The sequence below is a fragment of the Babylonia areolata genome, chromosome 19, assembly GCF_041734735.1.
Source record: "Babylonia areolata isolate BAREFJ2019XMU chromosome 19, ASM4173473v1, whole genome shotgun sequence".
Classification (NCBI taxonomy): Eukaryota; Metazoa; Mollusca; class Gastropoda; order Neogastropoda; family Buccinidae; genus Babylonia; species Babylonia areolata.
Genome location: NC_134894.1, coordinates 54287630 through 54314829, shown reverse-complemented (window position 1 = coordinate 54314829; position 27200 = coordinate 54287630). Strand labels below are relative to the sequence as shown.

General features: G+C 37.9%; 2 protein-coding genes across 2 annotated transcripts; one reads left to right on the top strand and one right to left on the bottom strand.

Annotated features, from left to right (window-relative positions):
* The first annotated feature begins 38 nt into the window (after positions 1–38).
* On the top strand, positions 39–15372 carry LOC143293853 (uncharacterized). Its single transcript, XM_076605144.1, has 8 exons — positions 39–544; positions 2314–2465; positions 4814–5253; positions 6761–6822; positions 7358–7425; positions 8370–8494; positions 9370–9442; positions 10654–15372. Exons 1-8 carry the CDS (start codon positions 125–127, stop codon positions 10733–10735), a joined length of 1422 nt encoding a protein of 473 aa, XP_076461259.1. The 5' UTR covers positions 39–124; the 3' UTR covers positions 10736–15372.
* Positions 15373–15507: 135 nt separating this feature from the next.
* LOC143293854 (ribosome biogenesis protein WDR12 homolog) lies at positions 15508–24990 on the bottom strand. Its single transcript, XM_076605145.1, has 12 exons — positions 24924–24990; positions 23346–23431; positions 22458–22567; positions 21585–21691; positions 20960–21075; positions 20207–20367; positions 19392–19437; positions 18899–18978; positions 17987–18127; positions 17303–17408; positions 16218–16350; positions 15508–15714 (listed from the first exon to the last, which is right to left on the bottom strand). Exons 1-12 carry the CDS (start codon positions 24977–24979, stop codon positions 15564–15566), a joined length of 1293 nt encoding a protein of 430 aa, XP_076461260.1. The 5' UTR covers positions 24980–24990; the 3' UTR covers positions 15508–15563.
* Positions 24991–27200: the final 2210 nt, after the last annotated feature.

The window sequence follows — 27200 nt, the reverse complement described above, 5'->3', positions numbered from 1 at the left end:
GTTACCTCATCCGATGAATTTCCGGCTACCGATAATAGAGTGGATTTTGGAAATGGAGGGCTCATATTGTGCGCTTGATGAATAATTTTTTTTTCTCCTTGTTAACAGAACAGGCAACATCTCTATGACTGGAGATAAAATGAAATCAGACTGTACGATGGATTCCAGATATCGCTCCGAGGGACGACCCAGTCTGCCACGGAGACGAGTCGCCACAAAGACTTCTCATGAAAATGGGGATTTTGAAATGGAGTTGTCACTTGCAATCAAGGAAAGTTTAAAGTATGCCAAAGAAAAAGAAGGACAATTGAAAGGAGTTGATAAAACAAGTCCTCTTTTAAATGGTGTTAAATCAGACGAATCGTTTTCACGAATGGCTGGGAAAGTGTTAACTTTCGCTACAAGCAGTGATCAAGGACAGGGTTCGGAAGTGCAACAACTCAAAGATCTCCTCCTGATTCATATTGAACTCATACAGCATCAACAGGAACAGCTGGCGAATAAAGATAAAGAAATTAGAATACTTCGAAACGAAAAAGACACGGTAAGTCGTACACGGTAATAAAAACAGTTGCATTAAAACACTCGACGCTGTTGAAGGAATGTTTTGTTACCGCGTACAACCTGCTGGCGCAGAGGAATTTCCGACATGACGCCCATTGCCCGAATAGTGAACGCATGGAGTGAAAATCTGATTGCCCCGTTGACTCGCATAAAACAGAGTATATTTTTTCAATAGTGATGTTGTAGAATAAATAATGCAGATCCGACTAAGAGTGTGGGTGTACTGAGTGAATTGTCGTCCAAACAAATAGTAGAATTTCGATTTTTGTTTTGCATTGTCTATGCGAGAATGCACGGTCCATACAGGTCATTTGGGGCTTTTATTGTTAACTTTAGTTTCGAATTTACACAAATCTTCCTCAGGAATTATTTTTTTAATATATGCTCTGTTAGTTTAGAGTCTCAGATGTATTCGTCGTACATCGGGTAACCAAGTTATTTATACTCAGCTGCAGTCGCCCGCCTTTCAGAAATGGGTCAAACTCATATTCTCAGGAAGAGCCTGTCAAAACCACTCTGAGCCGCACAGTAGTTGGGTTTTTTATCCTTTATTTATGCCGAATTTTATTAAATGCGATTATTATAATTGTATTTCAGGATGATCCGTTTGCAAAGTGAGGCGTATTGTGTTCATGGCTTTGTTGAAAGAAAAAGCTGCGCCAATCGTCAAGGACGGTAACTGGGCCAGCTTCTGCTGTTTATGATCACATGACCCTCATGTGACCAATGATTAACAGATACCGGTGTGCCAACAAATCACTGTGTTGACAGTGATATTCGTGATTGTCGAGTTCCATTCCACAACTCGCGTCCACCCCTTTTTTCTATTCCCCAACTCACATCAACCCCCTTCCTCTGCCCATGTTTTCTCTTCTAGATCTGAACACAATTTACCGAAACTGACAGTTCTAATCTGTTTTTTGTATATTGTAAATTTTGGTCAGAAGGCGTGCTTTTTTGGGGACAGTTTGTGAAAGAAATGAGGCAGAAGGTATGAGACACTGATCATTAACTGTTGAATATATTGAATTGGTTAACAAGTAAGCAAATCGGTAAATGAAAAATACTCAGAAGCAGTGATTTTTTTTTTCCTGTCATCCCCCCTGCCCCCCCCCCCCCCCCCCCCCCCTTTTTTTTTTTTTTTTTTTTTTTTTTTCCAACAAAGGCTTTTATCCTGTCAAATGTGAAAGTTAAAATACATGATTTACCATGTTTTCGCGACATTTGAAGCAATGTGAACATTTACAGTAGGCAAGTTGTCCAATTCAAATTCTTTGTTCCTAGTTTCAGTTGTTTCTGATACTTTAATAAATACAGGTAGTAATAAGTTGCATGATTTGATAAGTCTGTTGCCCAAAGAATGTTTATATTTACCTTGTTTTGACTTTAGTTGAAGTTAACATTTTGAGGGGAAGACTTTGAACATAGATTCAGTTTAGTTAGTTTGCTTTTTGCAAGGATGATTGGGTATAATGGGGCTGGAGTTGAAGTAAAATTAGTTAAATAGGAGTTATCAGTTCATTTCTTTTTTCTTTCTTTTTTCTTTTTTATTATTCTGTGACTTGTTAGCTTATGCAATGTCAGTATGAAAAAGCTCAAAATGATTCAATCAAATTTAAACAAAGCTAAAACTGGATTTTAAAAATCCTAACAATTCTTTCTGCAATACATAGCAAGAAATGATTGTGCATATTGTCGTTGATTATGAATGATTTGCAATTTCTGTTTTTCTTTTGATTTATATTTCAGCTGCAATGCCGCCTGCAAAAGGTAGAAAAGCGCTTCGTTCAGTTGAAGCAGAAAGAGGATTTACTTGAAGCACAGATTGCTAACGCTAAAAGCTCTGCTGCTGCTGCTCAGGAAGCGAGTCCAGTGCCAGAACAAAGGGAAAGGAACAAACTGTATGTATCTACGGTGCTGAAACCCAGCTTTGGCTTTTTTTTCTTTTCTTTTTTTTCTTTGCTTTTTTTTTTTTTCTTTTTTTTTTTTTTTTTTTTTTTTTAATCAGCTGTTTGAAGTATTGAAATGATTCCACATTTGAGCAACCACAAGTAATTTTTGTTGACTGAAGTGAAACACCATTTTAGTTTTGATCACTGATGATAACATTGATAAACATTTGTTCCTAGTTATTGAAGAAAGGCTGACTATGTGATGGTCATAATATGTTTCCAACTCTTTTACACATCACACATGCTTATATGCACATGTATACAAACATACATCACACACACACACACACACACACACACACACACACACACACACACATGCTAAAAGAGTTAAGACGATACAGTCTGTGACATCCATTAATACATTTGCATCAGATCTCATTAGTGCCACGGAAACAAAAGACAAGCAAATTGCAAAAATACCTACTTTTTCACCAGTCCCTGAATGGGAGCAGTGTAAAGCTACCATTGACATAGATTATACAGATCTGTCCAAGATCCAGTCACCATTTCTGTTAAAACCTGAAGTACTCTTCCATATAGAAAATCAATATTCAGATTATCTCAAAATATACACAGATGGATCTGTTCTAGAAGATGGTAATTCAGGAGCGGCTTTTGTGATTCCTTTATTTAGAATAGAAAAATTATACTATATTGGTAGACAATATTAAATTTTCACAGCTGAACTTATAGCCATACTTATGGCCTTAAATTATATTTCAGACATTCCAAAAACTGCATGTGAGATTTTATTATGTGTAGACTCGAAGTCAGGGTTAGAAACTGTAGAATCTCCAAATTCAAAGAAGCGAATTGAGATGACAATGGAAATAAAACATATTATTCATCAATTGACAAAACAGGGTATTAATATAACTTTCTGTTGGGTACCTTCGCACTGTGGAATATCTTATAATGAGTGGGTAGACCAAGCAGCCAGAAGAGCAGCACATAATTTCGAAGGAGCAATACAACTTGACATCCAGTTAGATCTACATGAATGCTTTAGTAGTATAGAAAATACATCTAGAAATAGATTTAAGAAATTGCTTATTGATTCAAATAATCAATATTACCAGTATTGTGTAAACACAAAAAATGCAGCTAAGTCTGTTGTATAGAATTCATTTGAATGCCTTTCGTACAAAATTTTCTAGAAAGATAAAATGTATGTGTGGTAAGCAAATAACTGTAAACCATCTACTCATTCATTGTCCTAGCATAAGACAGTTAATTCCAAAAGATGTAGTTGTGACTTGTTTACCAAAATTCCATCAGCCACTGAAAAGATAGTGAATAATTATTCATTGCTAAGAATGTTTTCAGAAATTTTAAACTCCAATCCAGATGGTATCCTCCTTTGATGTATTCTAATTAATGTCGCTATTTATATTTACATTGTTGTAAGTTAATACTTGTTGATATGCATACATATATTCTCCTTCCTATGACACCTCATTCATTACACACCACAATCTCTTTAGCCTTTAATTTATTATAATGTTCTCTTTTGTGTACTACATAAGATGAACACTTTCTTACACTAATATACACATGTATTCCCTTTCCTTTATCCACTACTTTTCTCCTTTCCGTCTAATAACACTTATAGTGAATAGATGTTAAACTGAAGAAAACACAAAAATGCACACATGCACATGAACTGTAGATGAGGTGCTGGTATGTACTATGCTGCAGTATGCATTTCCACTCTTAGTCTCTTGAGCTTGTGTATTGATACATGGTGACTGTGTGTCAAACATAATGCTGTTCTGAACATAAACATAATATAACAACTGCTTCCATGTCTTCATGTCAGGCCATGTTTACTGATATTGTTAAGATGATGATTGGTGCATATGCCAGTGGCTGAGTGCTAAGAGCTTTAAATCTGAAGGTCCCCCCCCCCCCTCTCCCCTCCCGATTTTTGTCCTTTTTTTTTTTTTTTTTTTTTTTTTTTTTTTTTTTTTTTTTTTTTTTTTTTATAGACATTTTGACTTTGATTTATCAAATATTTGTATGAAATAAATTATTAAACATTAATGTTGATTAAAACTATTGTGTGCTAAGATCCTGCATATAAATAATATGATTATTTTCGTTTAATGACAAAGTAATAGGTCTCACATGGCAAATATAATATTGATAATAACCAAGAAAATAGAGAGGAGAAGAAATATTTAAATCATTTCAATTTTTTCATTAATAATGATAAAAAAACAGTATTGTAAAAAAATTTCTAAAATAAAAAATATAAAAAGATTTAAAAAATTCAACAAGTGTCTGTTTTTCAGAGTTGCAAAGGTGGAGCACCCACCAGGCAGGAAAAGGAGGCAACAGTACCAGAAAGGCCAACCAAAGAGACAGAGAAAAGCTCAGAAGCTTGCTGCGGGTGTGGACAAAGCCTCTGGGTCAGTGACTTCTGAAGAAGAGGATGCAGAAGAAAGTGACAGTGGTGATGAGGAGGAGGGGGATGATGAGGACAGGGATGAGGATGAGGCCAGTGATGTAGAAGGGGAGGATGAGAGGGACGGGGAGGAAACGGAGGACAGTATGGCCAGATACCACAAAAAAAAGAAGAAAGTAAAAGAGGAGGTGGATGAGAACAAGGACCCTCACCCAGAGCCAGTGTTGCGGACAGACTGTTTGTATCATGTGTCCTGTTGTGTAGAGTTGCCACCTGATGATGTCATGGAGGTGAACGATGAGAAGGAGGTAGTGACTGGAGATGAAGGTAAGGCACTGACCACTGCTTTTAAGAGCTTAAACGAGGTCAGTTACAATCCTCTGTAAGTGTGATTCATCTGATGTATTGCTTATTTATCATCTCCATTTATTCATTTTATTCCTGCATGTCCCATCATCTTTGATGTTTTGTTTATTTGCTACTGTCCATCTTAAGGTTACAAAAAAATCATAACGTTGCTTGCTCTGAGGTTGAAAAATGCAGGTGGTATAATCTGTGAGGTAGTATGTTTGGAACTGCCTCTTTTCTGAAATAGAATCGGGTCTTAATGAGTGGTTAAAGGATTAGACTCATTGTGTCCCACAGGTCTTGAGATCTATGATTGGAATCCTGGCTTTGACATGTCAGAAAGGAGTGGAGATTTTATAGTCTCCAAGGTCAGCATATATACAGAACTGATATATGTCAGTAGTGTCTTGACCTCCTTTTTGTGTATTGACAAGCAAAAGATGAGATAGGAATTTTCAAGATTACTTAATCCATGTCAGCATTTGGTGGGTTATGAAAACAGAGCCAGCATGCATCCACTTTGAAAACAGAGGTTGGCAACCTAAATTAATAGTAATGCAATAGTCATACATGTGCAAGTCTGCTTAATGACTCAGAAATGAGTGATAGTTGGAGTCGCAACCCAAGAACTCAGACGTTAAATGTTTCGCTCAATCACTATATACATTCTCAATCTCTTGGCTGCATCAGTTTTGAATAAGACCTGTCTGTTATCACAAATTGTTTGATTATCAGTATTTCTGTCTCTCGCTTTCAGCCTACAGCTGACCCTAGTGACAGCAGGTCTGGGATAATCTCTCCGGCTCCAAAATGTGCCAAACAGCTGGTCATTAACGTTAATGAAATTTTACACTATACCACCTATTCAGTCACACTCACAGCTTATTGAATTAACTGCATCACTCATCAGCAATAATTACTGTTAGATATTATTATTAAGCATTCAGAATTCCAAGCACATGTGTAATGTACCAGGCAGGTTCCTTATGCTTTTCAGTTGTATTTGCGGGAGATAACCTATGTAACATATCATCATGTATGTGTATATTGATACAATCTTTTTAGCTGATGAGTTTCCTAATTTTTCTGAATGAGATGCACATGACATGAATAATCAACCCTGTCTTATTAAATTGGAAACTGTGGAAAAGGTCTGAAGTTTATCCACACACCTACAGCCATATGCACACATGTGCACACAGATATATACATACATACTTGTATGTATACATACATATTTCATGTAATCATACATGTATACAAATGCAGACACATTCATGCACACACATACACATCAACAACAACTCAACGCACGCACGCACACGCGTGCACACACACACACACACACACACACGGACGTACATGCACACACAGTGACACACACATACATGCACGCATGCACACGCGCATACACACACACACACACACTACTTAATACTATTGCTTGACTGTCTATAGTGTGTCACTGTATATATCATTCTTCCAGTGGAAACACCAGGATGGAGAATCAATGTGTTGACAAACAGATACCAGTTAGAAGGAACAGAAGTAAGTGGGTTTGTGTCTGTGTGTGTGTGTTTTGTTTTTTGTTGTTCTTGTTGTTTTCATGATCAGAAATTATATGATGAATAAAATATGTTGCCATGCATTATTGTTTTGCCTTGAACCTGTGTCTACATTTTATTTCCAAATCCAGTTTGTCCTCATTGCAAATTCATTAGGATGAATATTGAAACGTCATTTTGATGCTGTATCACTCCACTATCTTCAGAAGCAAAAAGATGGATACAGACATGCACGCATCTTCCTTCTTTCTTCACATGGTCTCACAGATACACACATACGCATAGTGCATTCATGCTTGCATGCACACATATTTTTATATCTAAAACCATGTTCTGTGGAAAGATGTTTATGAAAGTATCACTGCTACTACCACACACACAAACACGCACGCACACACATTTAGAACCATTGACATTTTGGGGCACAACAATGGCTTACTGGGCACAACATATTTATCCTGAATAATTTCTACAATACAGGAAAGAAAAAGGTGGTTATTTATGTTTGTCCTTTGCAGAATATTACAGATGAAGCATATCAAAAACGGCATCAAAAACATGAAGTTGAAGAGAAAAGGAGGAAGAGGTATGTTTCTTTTTTTTCTTTTTTTCAGATTTGGTTGTGAAATCTGCTTTCAGCTTCATTCTGAAATTGTTAAAACTTTTGAATGGTTCTGCTGTGCATCTTCAGTTGGATTGCAGAATTTTTTTTATTCTTTATAATATTAGTTGAGCTTTGATTGCCATAATTCCTAAAGACATATGACAGGTTATTAATTCAATAAACCTGAACGAAAAAAGAAAAAAGTGCAGCAGAAATTATGAAATATAACAAATTAACAGTGTAGAGCTTTTCGTGTTAATTTGATCAGAGTGCCTTGAACTTACAGTCACGGGAATAGAGATGGTTGAACTTGAAGCAAGAATTGATGATCCCCCTTTTTCAGTTTTTTCCATCCTTTCCAGTGATGATTTCTGGGTACAATTGGTTTTGAAAATTTGCTTTAGAAATAACAAGAATTAATTATCTATCACCTGTTTCAATTTTTCCATCCTTTCCATTGATAATTTCTAAGTACAATTGTTTTTGAAAATTTGCATTAGAAATAGCTTGTTTTCTGTTTCCTCACTGTCATTTTCCCCAACAAATGTTATCTTATCAGTATATGAAACAACTGACCTAACAATCATTGCGTTTCCTCTGGAAACATGTGATTGATCTGAAAGAAACATAATTTGGTATGTTCTCTTTAACTGGGCCTTGTCAGGCCAGTAAGTAGTATGGAAAATTGCAGTTTAGTGTCATATACTGTACCATGTCAAACTGATGCAAACTAGGCCTATCGGTTTGCTCTGCTTTGCCAAATTTCACACAGCTAACAGTGAAAAGACGACCCGTCTTGCCCAGTCCACTCTTAGCCAATTAAACGCCACTAAAAGCTACTAATACAAACTCCTCCTACTGAAGCCATCCCCAGGTTACTGAGTCTTGTCAGTGAATTACACGTTTGCTCTTTTCTTTTCCCACAGGTGGGACATTCAGCGTATGCGGGAACAGAAAGTCTTCGAGAAGTTGCGGGGTAAAGAGGAACCAAGTTCCAGTCCAGCACAGATGGAACAGTCACTAAAGACGTTCTTGCCATGTATTGAAGATGGTGAGTTGATTGCTTTAACCCTTGTCATTCATTAGGCTATCTACCCTGGGTAATTGAAGACATTTAGTACACTGGCCATACATCACAAAAGCAAAAAGCACAGTTGACTCAGCTAGTCTGATCTCTTATTCTCCAAGCCCCATTTGTGACATAAAAAAAAAAAAGAAACAAACAGAACGAATTGATTATCCCAGCTTTTCCATCATGCTATTTGTTTTGCTAAGCTACATACACTGCAAGATTAACATCTTTTCTCTACTTCTTGAGACCTAGATTTCTTTTGTAAGTCTTTCAGATTTTTTGTTGATAGTTTGTTGTTGTCCTTAATTATAGCATAGTTTAGATACAGAAAATTGTCTAATGAAGAAACATAGGCCATCATTACTACAAAGTACCTCTTTGTTTACCTGTACAAAATGTGGTGTTGATTCTCATTACCAGTATTTACAGTATGGCAGTAAGCCTGTGATAAGAGATTCAAATGGGTTGGGTTTTTTTTTAAGAATACAGACTTGAAATAAATAGAACTTGTAAAACTATTTTATGGAAATAATTATGAGTATCCAGCTATGTACTGTATGTTATAACGTGATTTTGCTTATCCTTGATTAAATGGAGAATAGCTTTGTTACCAGATGTTTGATCAGGAGCACAGATTTATGGCTGAATTTGTGACAGGAGATTATTCCATTGCTGTGTAGTAGAAGGTATAAATGTACAATTTAGGAAGTGAATGAAATATGGGAGGAAGGGTATATCACAAGGATACATTATGCAAAAAGCGTTGTGTAGTTAATGCAGGACAGGCTTTGAAATTCCATAAAGTATGTCCATGTAATTTGTATATGGTCACTAATAGCAATGTTCTGTTTCAGTGACTCACCTTGAAATCTCAGAACATGTTCCAATCATGGCGTTCGGAGAGGCAGTCCCCCATGTTGAACCTTCGTGAGTATTTTCATGATGCACAGGTATCCTTTTTCGCAAAGACCCAGTCTGTTTTTGTCTCAGAGATCTAATGGCAATCTGTTTCAGCATTCTTTAAATGGTTCTTCGACTGTCATGTTGTGTGGCACTGGGTGTAGTAATGCTGTCAACACAAGCACATATATAGCAAGTTATGAGAAAAATAATCAAATAAGTAATCTGTTCATTCTTTGCTCTTTTTTTATGCTGCTTTTATTTTTTTAGAGAAAATTTTTAATTCTTTGTTGTGTTTTGTTGTTGTTGTTTTGGGGTCGGTTTTTTTTTTTTAGCAGTTATTGATGTACAGTGCACCATGACACACATGAAAATGACACATTCCCCTGTGGTTTTAGGAAAATGGCAGCCCCTTTTTCAAAGAAAAATTGATACTTTTGTGTTCTTGTTTTTAGATGAGAGGATTGAGATTTGTGTATAGTATTCTATAGGGTACACATTTTTTTTTTTTTTTTTGAAGATGAGAGGGTTGAGATTTGTGGATAGTCTACTATAGGGTACATATTGTCAAGACTTTGTACATCAGCAGCATTGTGTTTGGCCACATCAGATTTCAGTTACTCTGGAAAAGAGTAATGGTCTAATTTCATTAGGATCAAGGTGTCTGTTCCAGTTTATATTTTGTAGCAGGCATATCTGAAGCATGGTTGCTTGCTTTTCTGATTTGAAGACAGATTAACTTCCTCTGAATGGACAGTAGACATTCAGTGATTTTTTTTTTAATGGTTGCAGCATATGTCTGAAACCAGTCCAAGTGATTAGAATCTTGGACAGACTCAGCATGTCTTTATCAGTGCCACTCGTTTATTATTACATTATTTTCTGGGTCAGTTTGTAGTATAACAAAACCAGTGAATACTAAATCCAACTAGTTTGTCATTGTGATTGACACTGTGCTAATGACAGGATGTGGAATTGGCTTGATATTAGTTTCTGAATCTAAAAGTGAAAGCTATGGAGATGGTCAGTTCAAACCCAGGCATAGATTTGTTGGCAACTAGTTTGGTGTCTCCAATAGAGGAACACTTGAGAATTTTCTAGGTGGTTGATCATGAAGACTTTAACCAATAAAATTCAGCAGGAACATGTTCACCTTCTACACCTACTTGTTTTTTTTCTTCATATTCATGTTGTAACCATTACTGTTTCATTCACATGTACTATCATGTGTGTTTCAGAGAGTTTGAGCTGCCATGGGACACAGGCCCAGCCTCGAGTTATACCAGAAAATCACATGGGGGCAGAGGCAGACAAAAATGACCACCTGTTAGGTTGAATCACTCATGTTCTCATTTGCAGCAAATTCAGTGGGCCAGTAAAAGTGAAAGTGAAATATTCATGAACAAGCAACACCCACTTGGAGATGTGTGTTTCATTATCATCAGACATCATCAATAGCAGCAGCAGCAGCAGCAGCAGCAGCAAGAAGACCAATGTCACTGGTCTATTTTCATCATCCAGTTACTATAAACGGTTATCTTTGTTGTTACGTGTGATAGTACTCTTTCCAGTAACTGTGTGACTGCAAATGTATATGTATGGCTGCGAGGGTGTATTAAAAACTTATTTGCTGTATTGATTTTTAACTAATTTGTTATTCATCAGAACTTTTTTTCCTCTCCCACTGATGTTTGCGAGTTTCCTTCTTTTCTTTTTTTTCCTTAAGGAGTATTTTGTGTTGTGTTAATATTTTTATCAGTTACTCAGTTCTCAGATTAAATCATGTCCAGTTAACAGCTTTTAGTGTGATGAGTTTGGACAGTCAACTGTTCTTTATTATTTATTACCCACCAAGAAAAAAGAAAAAAAAGGAGGAAAGTTTGGACACAACTCCCAAGACAAATTTTAGGTTTGGCAAGAACTGTACACAACATAAGATACCAACAAGAGATATTTTAACAGATTACACAGTGTAGGAGATAGCAAGCATATGGACTACTTATGGATTTGTTCTTCCCTTCCCCACACCACACACCTGTCTCTAGAAAATGGAGGTGTGGTATGGGAGATATTTGGAGAGTCACAGAATCTCCACCTTATCACAAATTAGTGAGATTTTGTTTTAATTTTTTTTCGTTTTGTCAGTAATTCCAAACTTTTATATTGAAATATTGTTTGGTTTTGTTTCTCTTCTTTTCTTTTTCTATCATGTTGTGATTATACCTTCACTTGTTTGCACAAATTAAAGGCATTTGATTGTTCCTTGACTTAAATATATATTTCAATTTTGTGATCTATTTCTGTATTCATCTTGTTAATTTATCCTGTAAGCTGAACCCACCGCAAACTCTGTGTTGACCACCAGTGATTAATGCTTTTGGCTTAAAAAAAAAAAGTACTGTTTTTTGGTGGTGGTGGGGGGGTGGGGGTGCAGGAAAGCTCAAAAGATTTGTTGATGCCACTGGTTTTAAGAGATGTTTATGGGAACACAAAACTGGTTTGTTTCGTTTTATGATACTGTGCAAGCTTAGTAGACATGTGCTTGGTACCGAGGGCATTAGTTTCTTTTCCTCCACCCATTCCCCCATTTGGATCCTAAGCATTGATGAGCTCTTTGGGCCTTCAGGCAACTGGGGAATAGAGGAAGGAGAGGAGGAATTTTCTTAAACCATGATATCGAAGGCCATCATAATTTTTAATCCATGGTAATTTCGTGCCTTCTTTCTCTTTCATAATTCACAAATTCACACACCATCTCTGACTGTCCCATCCAACTATCAGAAGTTGATTCAACTTGTGTTCTAATAATTCAGGGCTGTTGAAAACAAAGCTATCAATATATTTTCAAGGTGATAACATTGGTAAATAATACAACTGCAAACAGATTGTTTCAACAAAAAGGACACGCTAAAAGCCAAGCTCTGTTTATGAAAATTATTCTCTCTGCCAATAGTGACAGGAAAAATTGCATGCATTAATGGACCTTTTTTCCAAAAATATTACATGCATGCATACAAGAAGCATTGCTTGAATTTGTGTATGTGTGTGTCTTTGAACGTGTTAAACCAGAATGTATGCTAATGATTATAAAGAGAATATGTGAACCAATGTATGTTTGAATGATATCAGTGTCATAACATGATTGTGCAGCATAGTATGTACCTCTGGCTTAGGGTCACTGAGCTGTCAGAAGGTTTGAAACTTCAAATGAGCGATTTTTACTCTGTGTACACTTTTTTTAGTTGAAAGTGTCTTGTTCTTGTGCTAGGTTTTCTCTTTGTGGTGAAGCAGTGTCAGTATCCTTCCTAGGAGAGGTCTGTATCCTTCCTGACCACTTGTTCTTACTGAACTTCTTGTTGCTACTTTATCATGTCATCTAGGCTTTGTTGAAGCGGATATCCCAAGGGCAAAGTTCATGTAAAAGCAGGTCTTGCAAGGGGGAAACGATCTCTTGTTTCATGTACACATACATATCTACAAAGGAAGTGCACCAACAATAAGAGCATGGCAGCATGTTTTCCTGTGGTTCTCTCAGTGAACTTAACTGATGTTTAACTGTGATTTTATCAACTGGTTTAAAGTGAGCATAGGAAACTCTGAACTTGTTCATGAAGTGTTACAGTTTCCATGTGTCCGGATCTACAAAAATACTTTTTTCTCCCTTTTTTTTTTTTTTTTTAAGTGGTAACTCTAAACACTATTTCTGTGATCTCTGACTTTACATCTGTCTGGATGGCAGCCTTTTATAAACTCACCATCTCCCAATCTTTATCCTGATCTATCCAATGTTACCTTGTTTTTCTTTGATTTCATCAAAGGATATCATGCAGTCAGTTTAAAGAAGGGAATTCCTTATTTTCAAATAGTATGTTAAAATATGTGTAAATAGCTTGCATGTGCATGATGAATTTATACCACTGTCAGAAAACAAAGAGATCATGTTGCTTTACTGCCAAACATGAAAAGAATAACATTTTGCAGAGTCTGTTCCAGTTATTCTCATCAGTTATCAGCTTCATCTTGCCTTTCGTTTCTCATGGTACCTGTTCCCTTTCACTCCTTGAGTAGACAGAAAACACTCTCTTATATGGCATTGATGGTGATGATCACTAGGAGACTCTGCCAGAGATTAGTTCATTATTATTCTTAATATCACAGTTTTTGGGGGGTTTTTAGCTATTATTGTTTGAATGTTTGTCTGACAGCAAGACTGACAATATAAATCCGCTTTAAAACATACATGCATGTTATCAAGCCTGGATGTTGCATCAAAGCTGTGGCTTCTCTTCCAATCGTGTGATGCTTTGTTGTGAGCATAAAGAATGCATCGATTGCATCATAAGAAATACCACAACTGGAATGTGTTCTAACAATAGCACAGAAGAAGAAAAGAATCCTGTTCAGTGTTTTCTACTAATTTGATATCAAAATACCTGAATTGAAGGTGGATTATAATTTTAATGTGAATTGAAGCTTCACAAAACCCAAACACTGTAAGGAGAAACTTTTCAAGCCAGTAATCGACCATAATTATACATGTAGATGTAGGAAGATAAATGCATAGTATGATCATGGATAAAGAGTATTAACAAATCTGTATTTGGAAAAGATGTAAGAACATCAAAAACCTAGGCTTTATACAGATAATTAAAAGCTTTGAGAATTCATCATTTTACCAAATAAAATTTTGCTAACATGGCAGTTTCAATTTCAGTTTGTATACAAAAGTAGTTTATCCCTGACCATTTAGCACATTTGTGTCCACTGGCAAGTTTTGTGGGTGAAAAAAAAGAAAGAAGAAAACAAAACCAAAAAAAAACATGGCAAAAGTACTGACAGTATCTCTAGGTTTCATGGGTCTTGGTTTTTTGGTTTTTTTTTGTGTGTGTGTTTTGTTTGTTTTTTTTACTCTCTTTTTTAAAGAAAAAAATCACCAAACTTTGCAGACTGAAAAGGGCCAACACGTTTAAATAAAAACGGGTCTATGTCAGTTGAAACCCACAAAGGGTTATTTTTCCAGACTTTATTTACTTGTGCTTGTTTTGTGAACATTCTCAAGTTGTTTTTTTGTAATATTCATTAAGAATTTGATCTCTGGGAGTTTCAAGCGTGTAGCTTCTGTAACAAAAGAGCATGGGGACAGGTTGCTGGGTTGATACAGAAACAGGCTATTACACACATCTTTTAGAATCATAAGATGAAGCTTCTGGTCAGTTGTGATTAAATTTTCATTTTTAAAAGCAGTTATACAATTATTACATGATCTGAATGGCAGGCGGCTTTTTTTTTTTTTGCTTTTTTTTTTGCTTTTTTCTTTTTTTGTATGTTGATTCTTTCAACTTGTGAATGTTATTCTTAGCATCATTGACCTTATGAGAACAGATAGATTATACTGTAGTTGCTACATGCTAAAAAAAAAAAAAAGGTCTTTCCATGCTCATCAGCTGTTCGGAATTGTGAACTGTCTTTTCTGATGGCTCTGTATTTGTGTAATTATATTTAAGGACAATATGCATTTACATGTAATGTTTCTTTGGTGAAATAAAAATTAGATGGTTGTCACCAGGTGAATGTCTATGCAGCATTTGTGGATCTGTGTGAAGTGGAGGAGGTGATTGTCATTTATGACTGCGTTTGTCAGTACATTTTGAGTTGATGTGTGCAGCATCTCATTCTCTCAAAACAAATGAGCAATGGCAAGAGAGCTTTTCACTATATAAGTTACCCTCAGATTTGCTATTTACCTAAGCACATGGACTCAGAGGAGAATGGCACAAGACTAGAGAAGAATGACATTATAATTTATATCCTGGAAACACTCCCCCGCACAAACACACGCCACCCCCACACACAGATGTATTCCCAAGATATCATAACTCTCATGACAATAAAATGTTATGTACATGCTCACACACTGCTTCAAGATAATGACATCAAGTGAAATTGATCTCAAGAATGGACGAATAATATGAACACATTTTTAACCTAATGTCGAAGTTTTGAGTAGTGATTTATGAAGAAGAAAAAAAAATTAAAGAAAACAGCATGGTTTTAAGCTGTTTTACTTCCATAAAAACAAAACAAAAAATATCTGGATTGGTGTTGGGTGATTTATTACCATGATGAAATGAAAGCAATTTGTACAAAGTCAATCACAAGTCGCCAGATTTGCGGCACTGTAACTGAAGATGTGCAGCTGGTTGTCAGCTCCTCCTGACAGCATGAGATCTGGCACGGACCAGTCCACAGCCAGTATTTTGTCCTCGTGCAATTTCATGTCAAACAGAGGGGCCTTGGGGCTGTGGGAAACAGAAAAAAAAATTCACCATCAATTCAAGTAGTCTGTTTTCATACAAAAAATAATAGGTAAAAAGTACAACCACTTTCACACATAAAAGCCAGTAAATGGATATTGTAATGCAAAGGAATCTTATGTAAAGCTGCAGATTTTACTTATTTCTTATTCGCCATCTTCTAAAGTGAGATGTTTACTTTCTGATATCAACCCAAATGTTAACTTGCTTATCAGTTATTAATGTGTCAACCATAAAGCCAAACCTGTCCAAAACCTTTCCTAATGATGTGAATGGTGTGACAATGATCATAACCCTGTGTGATAAATGAAACTGACAGAACAGATACAGGTAACATGAATGCCAAATTAAGTTTCATAAATGTAAAGGGTATATAAATAACCCTGTGTGACATATGAAAATGACAGAACAGATACAGGTAACGTGAATGCCAAATTAAATTTCATAAAGGTAAAGGGTAAACATAATTCATGTTCATGAAGAATCACCTGCGAGTGTCCCATAGTTTGGAGATGCCATCATAGGACCCAGACATGAAGAGGTGTTCACGAGTGGGGGACCAGTCTACCCCACTCACCCACCCTGTGTGTGATGTGAAGGCACATTTCACCACCACGCCTTCTGCAAAAGGAACAGGTAAAAGCATGAAGCAAAAATTTGAATGGTTCTGGCATGGTTCGTCTCCACCTTGCAGAACATGTCACAGATCTGCTGGACCAGTCACAAGGAAGCCAATGATTGTTGGTATTAATATTAGCCTCTACGAAGAGGTCAATGAGATACTAACATAAACACAACCCTCAGACCTATATATTTAGAATATTCTATAAAATACTCAAACAATAACTTTATGGTTCAATTACCTGGTAAGAACTTTGTCTAGATTGGCATCCCTGTCAAATTATTTCCAGATGACCTCTGGAACATTCCTCAACCCAAACCCAAATGATGGTTAGTTTTGATGGACATTCCTGTAAAACTTATCACCTGATGACCTGAAAGGCCACTGGAACACAGTCACCAATACTAGCCCTAAAGGCAGTTATTAGTAAATGTTATGATCTGCCATTTAAAAATAAACAGTGGGGGGTGGGGCCGAGGGAATCCCAAGACAAAAGCATACCCACTTTCACATACCATTCACATTCTGACCTCTCCATTCTGAATGCATGCATGAATGATCATGTATCGAGTGTTCCTCTATTGGAGACACCAAACCACCTACAAATCTATGCCTGGGTTTGAACTGACCATCTCCGTATCTTTACGACAAAGGGGAGGTTACCTACTTCCGGGAGGTTATCGGCCGTAGTTACTTTCGTTTTCTCCACATAGTAGTTTGCACAGGACAGGAATGTCAGACCCTTGCCGGAGTCTGCACTACTTGGGTCACGGTTAAGTATGTGTAATTAAACTTTACTTTTAGATTCAGAAACCAATATCAAGCTAATTCAACATACTTTGTCATCTGCAGATTGTCAATCGCAGTGGTTTGTATCTTGCTCTCTTTCTTGCCTTTCAATGATTCAACAGCCAAACAGAACAATTTCAGCATTCATACAATGTTATTCACCTGAACTTCTGGGGTCGAACAGGCGCACATGTCGGTCCGCAGAGGCAGCAACGAGCATGTGACTGAGCTGTGAGTATGAAACGTCCAGGAAGGCTTTGGTCCCTGGCTGTGGAGCACAGTTCACACAATACTTTCATGTACTGAACAGCTAAGGTGGAGTATATTCTGGTAAAAAGACAGCCAAGTCAAGTTTCAATATACAACTTCTCTAATAATCTGTTTGCTGAACTTTGTCGATGAAAGGTGTTAACTACTTTCATGCACTGTACAGCTAAGATGAAGTATATTCTGGTAAAAAGGCAGCCATGTCAAGTTTCAAAATACAACTTCAATAATCTGTTCGCTGAACTTTGTAGGTGAAAGATGTTAACTGTTTATACAGTTTTCGATAGGAAAAAATAAATAAAAACTGCACGCAGGAAAAAATACAAAAAAAATGGGTGGCGCGTAGTGTAGCGACACGCTCTCCCTGGGGAGAGCAGCCCGAATTTCACATAGAGAAATCTGTTGTGATAAAAAGAAATACAAATACAAAATACAACGACATCTACATACTTTATTCTCCTAGTTGAAAACAGTTAAAAGCGAAATTTCACCACATTCATGGTCACAGAAATATGAGAATAAGGCTAAACACGTCAACCTCATCGGTCGACCTGATCAATGCATCAAGAAAAGTCTTACCAACAAAGTAGTCTGCTGAGCTGCCTGCATGTCCCACAATCGAAGGGAGTGGTCCCATGAAGATGTGACGACTTTCTGCTTATCCAGCCACTGGACAGCAGAAATAGCCTCCGTGTGGCCTGAAAGGGTTAACACTGGAACCTGCAACAGAAATGGACCACACACAATGCAATAGATGCAAGATGATGATGGTGTACAGTTACCTTAAAATGCAAAATAAACCAAAACAGCATTTGTGACATACAAACATGAAAAGTGGTCTTTTCCCCTCTACATTTCTACAACTAATTTGGAGCAGTCTGCCAACATTTCCCATGAAAAAGGGACAATATTGACAATTCTATCAAACACAAACACATAGGCGGACAGACCTGAAGGTCAATTACCTGCAAACTAGAACTGACTGTATTCAGTCATTATGAACCATATTAAAAGTATTTTTCTGTCCAATACAAAAAAGAACATTTTTTTTAATTGTTGACACAATGTGTCAGGGTTTGTGCAACCAACCCTTAGCCATTCTTTTTGTTCAGTCCACAGAAAAGAATTATAAACTACTGCTTTTTCTTTTTTTGAGAATGTGCGCACATTACCAAACACTGTAAAAGTACATGACACAAACAAGTGCATCACAATGTGCAAAATAACACTTCAATAAACAATACAACATGGATATGTTGTTGTTTACCAAAAGTTCTTCTTCAAACAAAAATAACAAAACACAAAGAGAAGAAAAAGAACTATTCTTCTTCGTATCTTGTCCAATGACGAAACATTTTCCTCAAGACAAATCATAAGCAAGGAAGTATGAACCTCTATGGTTTATTTCTCTTGATCATATAGTCTATCACTTTACATCTTTTTTTTTTTTTCAACCCCCGTCCCCCTGACTATTTTGTCAGCAAAGTGTACCCTTGTCTGGATGGTTGATGCACTTTTCTGCTTTTTGCTGGGTCTCTCTGTGTCCTTGGACTCCTCCACAAGTGTGCAATCTGAAACACAGCAGTGTTATCACATGACTGACAAACGTTCACACAAATATCACTAGAGGCAGCATTAAATGTTACTCATCCTATCACTTTACCAAGAACCTCACTTTAGTGTCTGATACAAAGCCCCAGCATTCTTTGAAGACCTAAAGAAAAGAAGAGAAAAACTGTGTCCTCAAATCAGAGGAGCCAGCATGGGACTGACTTCATGGTAAGGCCACTGGTCTTTAACACTTAGACAACTTCACATGAAATTCTCAAATGCATCATGTCTCTCCCATCCTCACTTCCCCACATACACAATCATTAAGGAAAAGATCTCAAACACAAAGTGTCTGCCATTCTTTCTTCTTTAATAATAAACAACAAACTACTTGTGTGTGCAGTTAATTAAGATGAAAGAAAAATCATTTTACCTGTGGACCAAAGTTTCAGCATTTTATCCCATGATCCTGTACACATCTGAAAAAAAAGGCAAGTTGAAGGCAAAGCACAAGAATAGCTAACAATACAGCAACACAGTTACTGACCCATAAAAGCAGAAAGCAATGGATCACATACATACATCATTTTACAACATTTCTACACTTCAAAGGGAAAAAAAAAAGGAAGTTTCAAAAATGAACAGACTGACTATATCTAAACACTATATCTAACAGAGCAATGAGTACCTTTGACTGGGCAGACATGATTTTTTACTTTGATTTCTTGAAAAATAAATAAATAAATGCTGTATCACCACAATGTAATGAAACCTTTCTCTTGCAGTTGACACACATTTTTGTTTCTGTCAGAGAGTGAATGTGTGGATCTAACAATGTTCAGTAAAAATTCCTTCATTTTCACAGACACCTGTTCTCATGCACACTGCACAATGAGCTTCAGTATATCTATTCCTCAAAACATTACAATCACCCAGCCTTTCTTCTTAGTAAGGGCACAAGAAGGCAGAGGGATAGAACGTGTTTGTGTAGTGTATGGACTGAAGGTGGCAGAACTCATGATTATGTAACTGTGTGCCCTAGTAAAAAAATAAAAAAATAAATAAAATAATAACATAATAGAAAGGTCACAAGCAATTTCTTTGTCAAATTCTTCAGCTACGAACAAATATAAAAACTGATACATAAATAATGGACTATTGTTAACTCACACAGGCAGAAAAGAGCTATGAATGATGGGGGCAGAGGGTTGGGGGTGGGGGGATCAACTTGATTTTCATGTCCTTCACCTGTTCCCCTGAGGGGCTGACCGACACGCAGTCCACACTGGCAGCATGGCCTCGACATGACAGCAGACAGTCGACATCATTGGTGTCTCTTCGCCAATGCCAGACCAGTGCCGTCTGGTCATGAGACCCTGTCACGAAGCTGCTCACTGGCTCACTTTCATCTGAAACCAACAGGGAAAATCAGCAAAAATGACTGTTAATATATAATGTCTTTGCGTGTGTGTACAGTTATAGGTTTGTATAAACACATAAATATGTGCATGTCCTCGCAAATGTGCAAAGGCACATATACGCATGTGCACGCTCACACACACACATATATTGATCTCTGTTTGCGTGTGTGTGTGTGTGTGTGTGTGTGTGTGTGTGTGTGTGAGCATTTGTGAGTATACATGCACTTACATCATGTGTGTTTTCCTTTGTTCACTGAACAATACTTAAGAAAAGCTGCAACACTAAAAAGAAAAGCTTCAACACAAGCAATGCAGTAAGCTTACACCCTACATACATTCATGCACTTTTGACAGTACATCATCAAAGATATTTCACTTTATTACACTGTCAAGACTTCTGAGCCAGATATGCTCAATACATTCACCATGCTAAATCCCCACCACAAAAATTGTTTTGTGTTAAAAAATAACAATTCGGTTCTTTTCCTATGTAGCCACTCATTCCTGTTGGAGGTCAATGAATAGTTTTGACAGTGTTGTGCGACACACAGAGTCATAACTTTCCATCCCATACACTCACCATGTCTGATCCAGCCCACACACTTAAGGGGTGCTGAGTGGCCCGGAATGGTGACCAAAAGATCTCCTTTTTGTGACCACAGTCGGGCTGTGGCATCGTAGCACCCGGATAGAATGCTGCAACAAAAAGCATTACCACATTTGTCAACAGGGATTCCGTTTATGATGGAGAGAAGTTTCACTTATTCCTTAACGTTATTCAGAGCAATCATAGCAAGGCTGGTAACAAGTGCTGTGTGATGTAACTAAGCAGTTATCTTTATAGGTTTATTTGTGTAGGTCTCTTCTGTTTCTGTTCCCAGCTTCCTCAGTGTTGTTGCACAAATAATGTCGAAATGACATTTAACTTCAAAGACAATGTAACTGAAAACCAACACACACACACAATTTTCACAATAGTACATTATCATGATTATGATGACCTTTGAAATGAAGTGATTTACTTAAGCACTACGTTAACTTAACAACACTGAAGGTATCAAAACTTTTCAATAATTTAAAGCAATAGCTCATATGCAAAAGGCTGCCCAAATGGCGGGGGAAAAGCAGTCAAGCACACAAAAGTCCACCCGTACGTGAGTGGACATGGGGTCTTACGAAACACAAGAAACGAAGAAGACACTTACTAGTCTTTTGTCCCCTGTATGGCACAAACCCAGTCGTCGTGTTCCAGAGATTGCTCAGGGCGAGGAGCTGCCTGCTTCTCCACATACTCAATGTCAAAGACGGTTTCCTGACAACAATATTCCCATACAACAGAGATTTATAAGCAAATTATCAAAACCTGTCATAATATTTCTTTTCTTTTTCTTACCAAAAAAAAAAATATATATATATATATATATATATATATCAGAAAACTGTCAGACAGGAAAATTAACAATGCAGACCTATTTTTCATCATGGCGGAAAAATGTCAGACATTAATGATTAGAACAGAACTGTTTTCTGCACAATATAAAATATCTTTAGTTTATAACAAAAAAGAAAAACAAATTCTGTGTTCGGAAAATTACAAAATTATCAAAACGAATATTCTTATTATATACATTACGTCATGTATTGAGAAACTAACACACTGACAAACTTTTGTTGCATGCATGCTCCATGTGGAAGAGAAGATGCAATATTTAATCCAAAATGGGAGATCTTTGCACTGCATATATTAATTTTTGAGTAACAATCTTTTGAAAGCATCCTGATAATTATTGTGGGATGAGACTTACTGCTAGTCAACAGTGGCACTGTTGATGACTCTAAATAAATTGTTATATTACTTCTATCTTATTAGTTCTCTGTGGCGCAACTTTTCTTAATTATTGTCTTATTAATTTCTGTCTCCTCCCGCACAATCATTTTTCATTTTTCTGCTTTACACAAAATGGCATGTATACTGTCCATTACATTTGTAAACATATCACACACACACACACACACACACACACACACACACATACACACCAGACACACAAAACACAGACACACATTCTACAACATACAGCTGAGATGATCTTGTTTTGCAGATGCTCTGACAATGATGTCAAAATGAAGTCACCATCCAACAAGAAGTCAAACTGAACACCTCCAGCTGAAGATTCTTCTCTTGATTCTAAAAACAAAGAAACGAAAAAAGAGATATTATTAAAATAAAAAGTCATAAACAATTAAATTTGTTTTGCAATTTTTTCCATTCAAGATATTGGGGTGTGTGTGTGTGTGTGTGTGTGTGTGTGTGTGTGTGTGTATGTGTGTCTGTGTCTCTGTGTCTGTCTGTCAGTGTCTGTGTGGGTATGTGAGTGTGTGTGTGTCTGTGTCACAATGTGTGCACCCAAGTATGTCATGTCCATGTACACACATGTTAATGCTATCAGTGAAAGACTTATACACCATCATGAGTATCCAGTCTGGTTTGACCATTGGTGGTGCATCATAACTCTTGTGTTCTTTTTCAGTTTTCTTCAGACCCACATGTCTTTCACTACATTCAGAAGTTTTTCTTCTACTGTCTAGGTTTTCCACCTCACACAGTCACCTCAATGTCTATGCTGAAATCCTTTGTACTTAATATACTATAGATAGTTTATGGCTCTGTTGCACAGTCAGTTACAGACATTGTAGTGTGTTTATCAGATTACGACAGGTTGTGTACACCAATGCATATAATAACCTGTTAAAATTTATTTAGGTGTAATCATCACCATTAACTTCAAGAACTAAAGTAGAATTTTTGGTGTTTTTCAGTATGACACTTTTATCTAAAATCACTGTCTTAGTAATGAGTCAAAATCATGGGTAGCATATAAATGTTCAAAATAAATGGATAAAACATTTTGATTAAGTTTTTTTTTTAATCTAAATAAAATAAATAACATTTTCTCCAGTCTCACCAGCTAAAATGGTGTTGATGAGGTTAGACAGCTGTCCTCTGCCTACATCGACAGGAACTGTCAAAGGTGTGTCTGGAATTGCATACCTGCAAGTATCCAAACCAAAAGGATTAATCATTGTTTAAATGAAATTTAAAAGAAAGACAGTAATATACTCACCAAATGGACGGACAACAGATTTACTTTAAGTTTAATTGATTGTGGAACTTTTCTACCTCTTCTTTTTCTTCTTCTTATTCTTATCATTATTATTATTATTATTATATATCATCATTATTATTAACATTTCATGTATAACAAAATGAAATACTCAATAATTTTACGCCCAGCTCATACAATCTAAATGTATTTTCTTTTTCTTTTTTTTCTTTTTTCTTGTTTGTTGTTGTTGTTGCTTCCCCATCATCTGCACCGTTTCTGTGACAGTACTCCAACGCCGCTTATTCCCAGTCCCTCTCTCCCATACACAGCCACACCCGAGTTCGTCTATCAGTATCACAGTCCGTTCCTTCCTTCCGTAGAGTGATCACATTCACAGTCAATACCTGACTATTCTGTCACTGACTGAAAGGAGGTCTGCGGAAGATATATAAGGTCTACATAGAGTGGATAGGTTTCCTAGCCGAAAAAAAACAACACAAAATGTGGGTTTTGACCAGCAGACTACTACTTTTTGCTTTTCGCCCAGCTGCAAGCAACTGGACCAGCCAGCCTCCAGCTCCACCTAGTGTGGAAGCTGGGAGGGGGGGAGAGAAAAAAGAAAAAAAAGCTATCTTTTGGTATTTATAGCCTTGAGACCATCAACACAAAGGTGTCGACTGAGCTGGCCTCCACGGCTCTCTGGGGCAAGGTGTTCCAATCCCGGATGGTACATGGGAGCCTGCCTGTATTTAGTTTTGCAAAAGATTTGCTCCAGTTGCTCAGTGTGGGTGCCTCATTGCCGTGGTGGTGGTGACGCCAGCTTTGCTTTTAGTGAGTCCACGCTTACATGATTATGCTTGATCTTATAAAGCATGGTCAATCTGGCTGTTTGGCGGCGTTGCTGCAGGAAGGACCATCCAAGGTCTAGTAGCATTGCTGATACACTTGAGGTGTTCCGGTCGCGTCTCAACACAAATCTGGCTGCTCGTCTCTGGACTGCCTCGAGAAAGTCCACAATTTAACCACACTTTATATTACTTACAATACAAAACAAAATGAGGAAGAGGTGCGTTTTCTACAGTCAAAACAACAAATGCAAAAAACAGCATACAAACGAAACGGAAAATGAAGAGATCCAGTTTCAGTTTCAGTTTCAGTAGCTCAAGGAGGCGTCACTGCGTTCGGACAAATCCATATACGCTACACCACATCTGCCAAGCAGATGCCTGACCAGCAGCGTAACCCAACGCGCTTAGTCAGGCCTTGAAAATAAAAAAAGAGATCCAGACATGTGGAACTATCCGAACTTGTACAAACGTTTTCATTCATTGATTCAGTGATTATATTTTCATACAGTCAAGTTATTTACTTACCTGCCAATACATGCATAACATAGGCTTGAAATACACAACATCAACAATTAACCATTTTACTCACTGTTTTTGTTTCGTGAAGAACTTCACTTGCACGTGTACCTCCCTGTCTTCCGCCATGTTGATCAATACAGTCAGTCAGAGTAACATGAAAAACGTGGGACTTACCTCCCTTTCATTGCTATTTCCGGGAATTCAAATTTTGTCCCCCTTGGAAAATTTAGCCCGGAGTAAAACGAAGTGTGTGTGCGTGTGCGTGTGCGTCAATGTGCGTGTGCGTGTCCGAGCGCGTGCGCACGTGTGTGTGTGTGTGTGTGTGTGTGTGTGCGTGCGTGCGTGTGTGTGTGTGTGTGTGTGTGTGATGCTTTTTCGCCCGTGGGCTGCCGCGACTCCAATGCCGTTCAGTCAATCCTACTGTATGGAACTGAGGATGGAATCAGTGCACTGAATAATTCAACAAAAACAGCTAAAACTATTGACCAGTTCAAGAATCTTCTAGACAATGACACTAAATCATTAATAAAACCATTCGATTTTGATGGATGAACATTTAAAAAATTTCATACGCATGTACGCAACCCTAAACTATTTCTATTAGAGACGGAGCGTCAGTTGAAAAGCCACTGAAAAAGGCTTAAAAAAAAAAAAAAAAAGTCCCAAATTCTGTACCTGTACCTGTATGCACGCCCTGAGTGGGCTTTCTTTTACTTGTATGACCGTCGGTCTTCACCAGTCCCTGCCATGTAGGAAGGCTGTCATAACTGAATACTCAACTGTTTTCGAGGGGGTGTTGGGCCGGGGGATGGAGTGCATACCCGGCGGTTATGTTCTTGTTTCCCGGCATCTAACCCACCGACGATGACATACCAGTGGACTGCTTACGGATTACGGGGACTGGATCAAGTTTAACGTGCGCACTGTTGAATTTTCAGGCTACACTACACGAGGGGGGTTCAGCCGCACTAACAGTTCCGGCACCGGCATCTGATGACTCGTGGAAAATCGGAAAAAACAATCTCCACCCCCTAGTCACCAGGCGCCGGCGTGACTGCCCCAAACGGATTCAAACCAGGGACTCTCAGACTAAAAGTCCAACGTTTTACTGAACCATTCGGCTCACGGTTGCGCCAGTCGTGTTTTTTTCTACTTTCCTATGTGTCCGTCTTATTATCTCCTTTCTTATGACTTTATCTGGCAATGATTGCCGGGGAGGTGTAGACCCTGTCCAGGGTGGACCGGGGACTCAATCCGTGAGCCCTGAGTGTCACAGTAGACCTAACTTGAACTAAAACTGACCAGGCACCTGTACTTATCTATTCTGCTCGGAAACTGATAAAGAATTCATGTGTTTTGTCTTGTCTTGTTTCAGTTGTCTTGCCCCCCCCCCTCCCCCACCCTCTCTCTCTCTCTCTCTCTTTCCGAGGGCTCTCTCTGGCCGAGGGCTCTCTCTCTCTCAGTCTTAATTAAATGTAAGCAGTCCGAGTCAGTATACTATCCGGCATAGCCTTCGAGTCGTTCCCTCTCAGTCTCACTGACTCTGTTCGTGTAGTTAGTATAGCCGTGTGTGTGTGTGTGTGTGTGTGTGTGTGTGTGTGTGTGTGTGTGTGCCATGTGTGTGTGTGTGTGTGTGTGTGTGTATGTGTGTGTGTGTGTGTATGCCGGTGTGTGTTACTGACAAGCTTAATATATACCGAATAATGTATTATGTGTAGAAACTGAAGGGGTGATGGCCTCAATTTATCTAGCCACGGTGAGTAATGGTGAGATAACGGCGTCTGTGTTTGGTGTTCACACCACTGGCAGCCTCAGTTGTTATGAAACAGCTTGAGCAGCATGGCGGAAGTAGCCATAGCGGCCAAACTGCTAATATAACTTAACAGCTCTCCAATGCAGCCCTTGCATGGGATGATGCCGGAGCCGGCAGAACTCCCGGTCAGGTGGGCCACTGAGCAGCATACCATGTGTCCTCCTCCGTCCGTCGCCTCAGTTTTCTCGACCAGCCGAGCAAGTGTTTCCTGGTACGGACTTGAAATCAGTCCAATATCAAGCTGCCAAGTTATTGTCCAGATCATATAGTCAGTACCCATTTGGCGTTGCTGATATGATCCGGCAAGCCTGAGGGAGCGAAGCAATTACGGTCCGTTCTGCATCAGAACAGCTGCACGAGTTGCCGAACAGTTACTACTGTGACTGACTTAGAGCTGGCCCGGCACGGCTCCAGTAGCGTTCTGGGTTCATGCCTTTTCCATCTTTTCGGCCTACCCACGGCTATAGGTCATTACTTTGTGACTACCGCCGGATCGAAATTACATATTTACTTCTCAGCGTGTCAGTAAGCGCG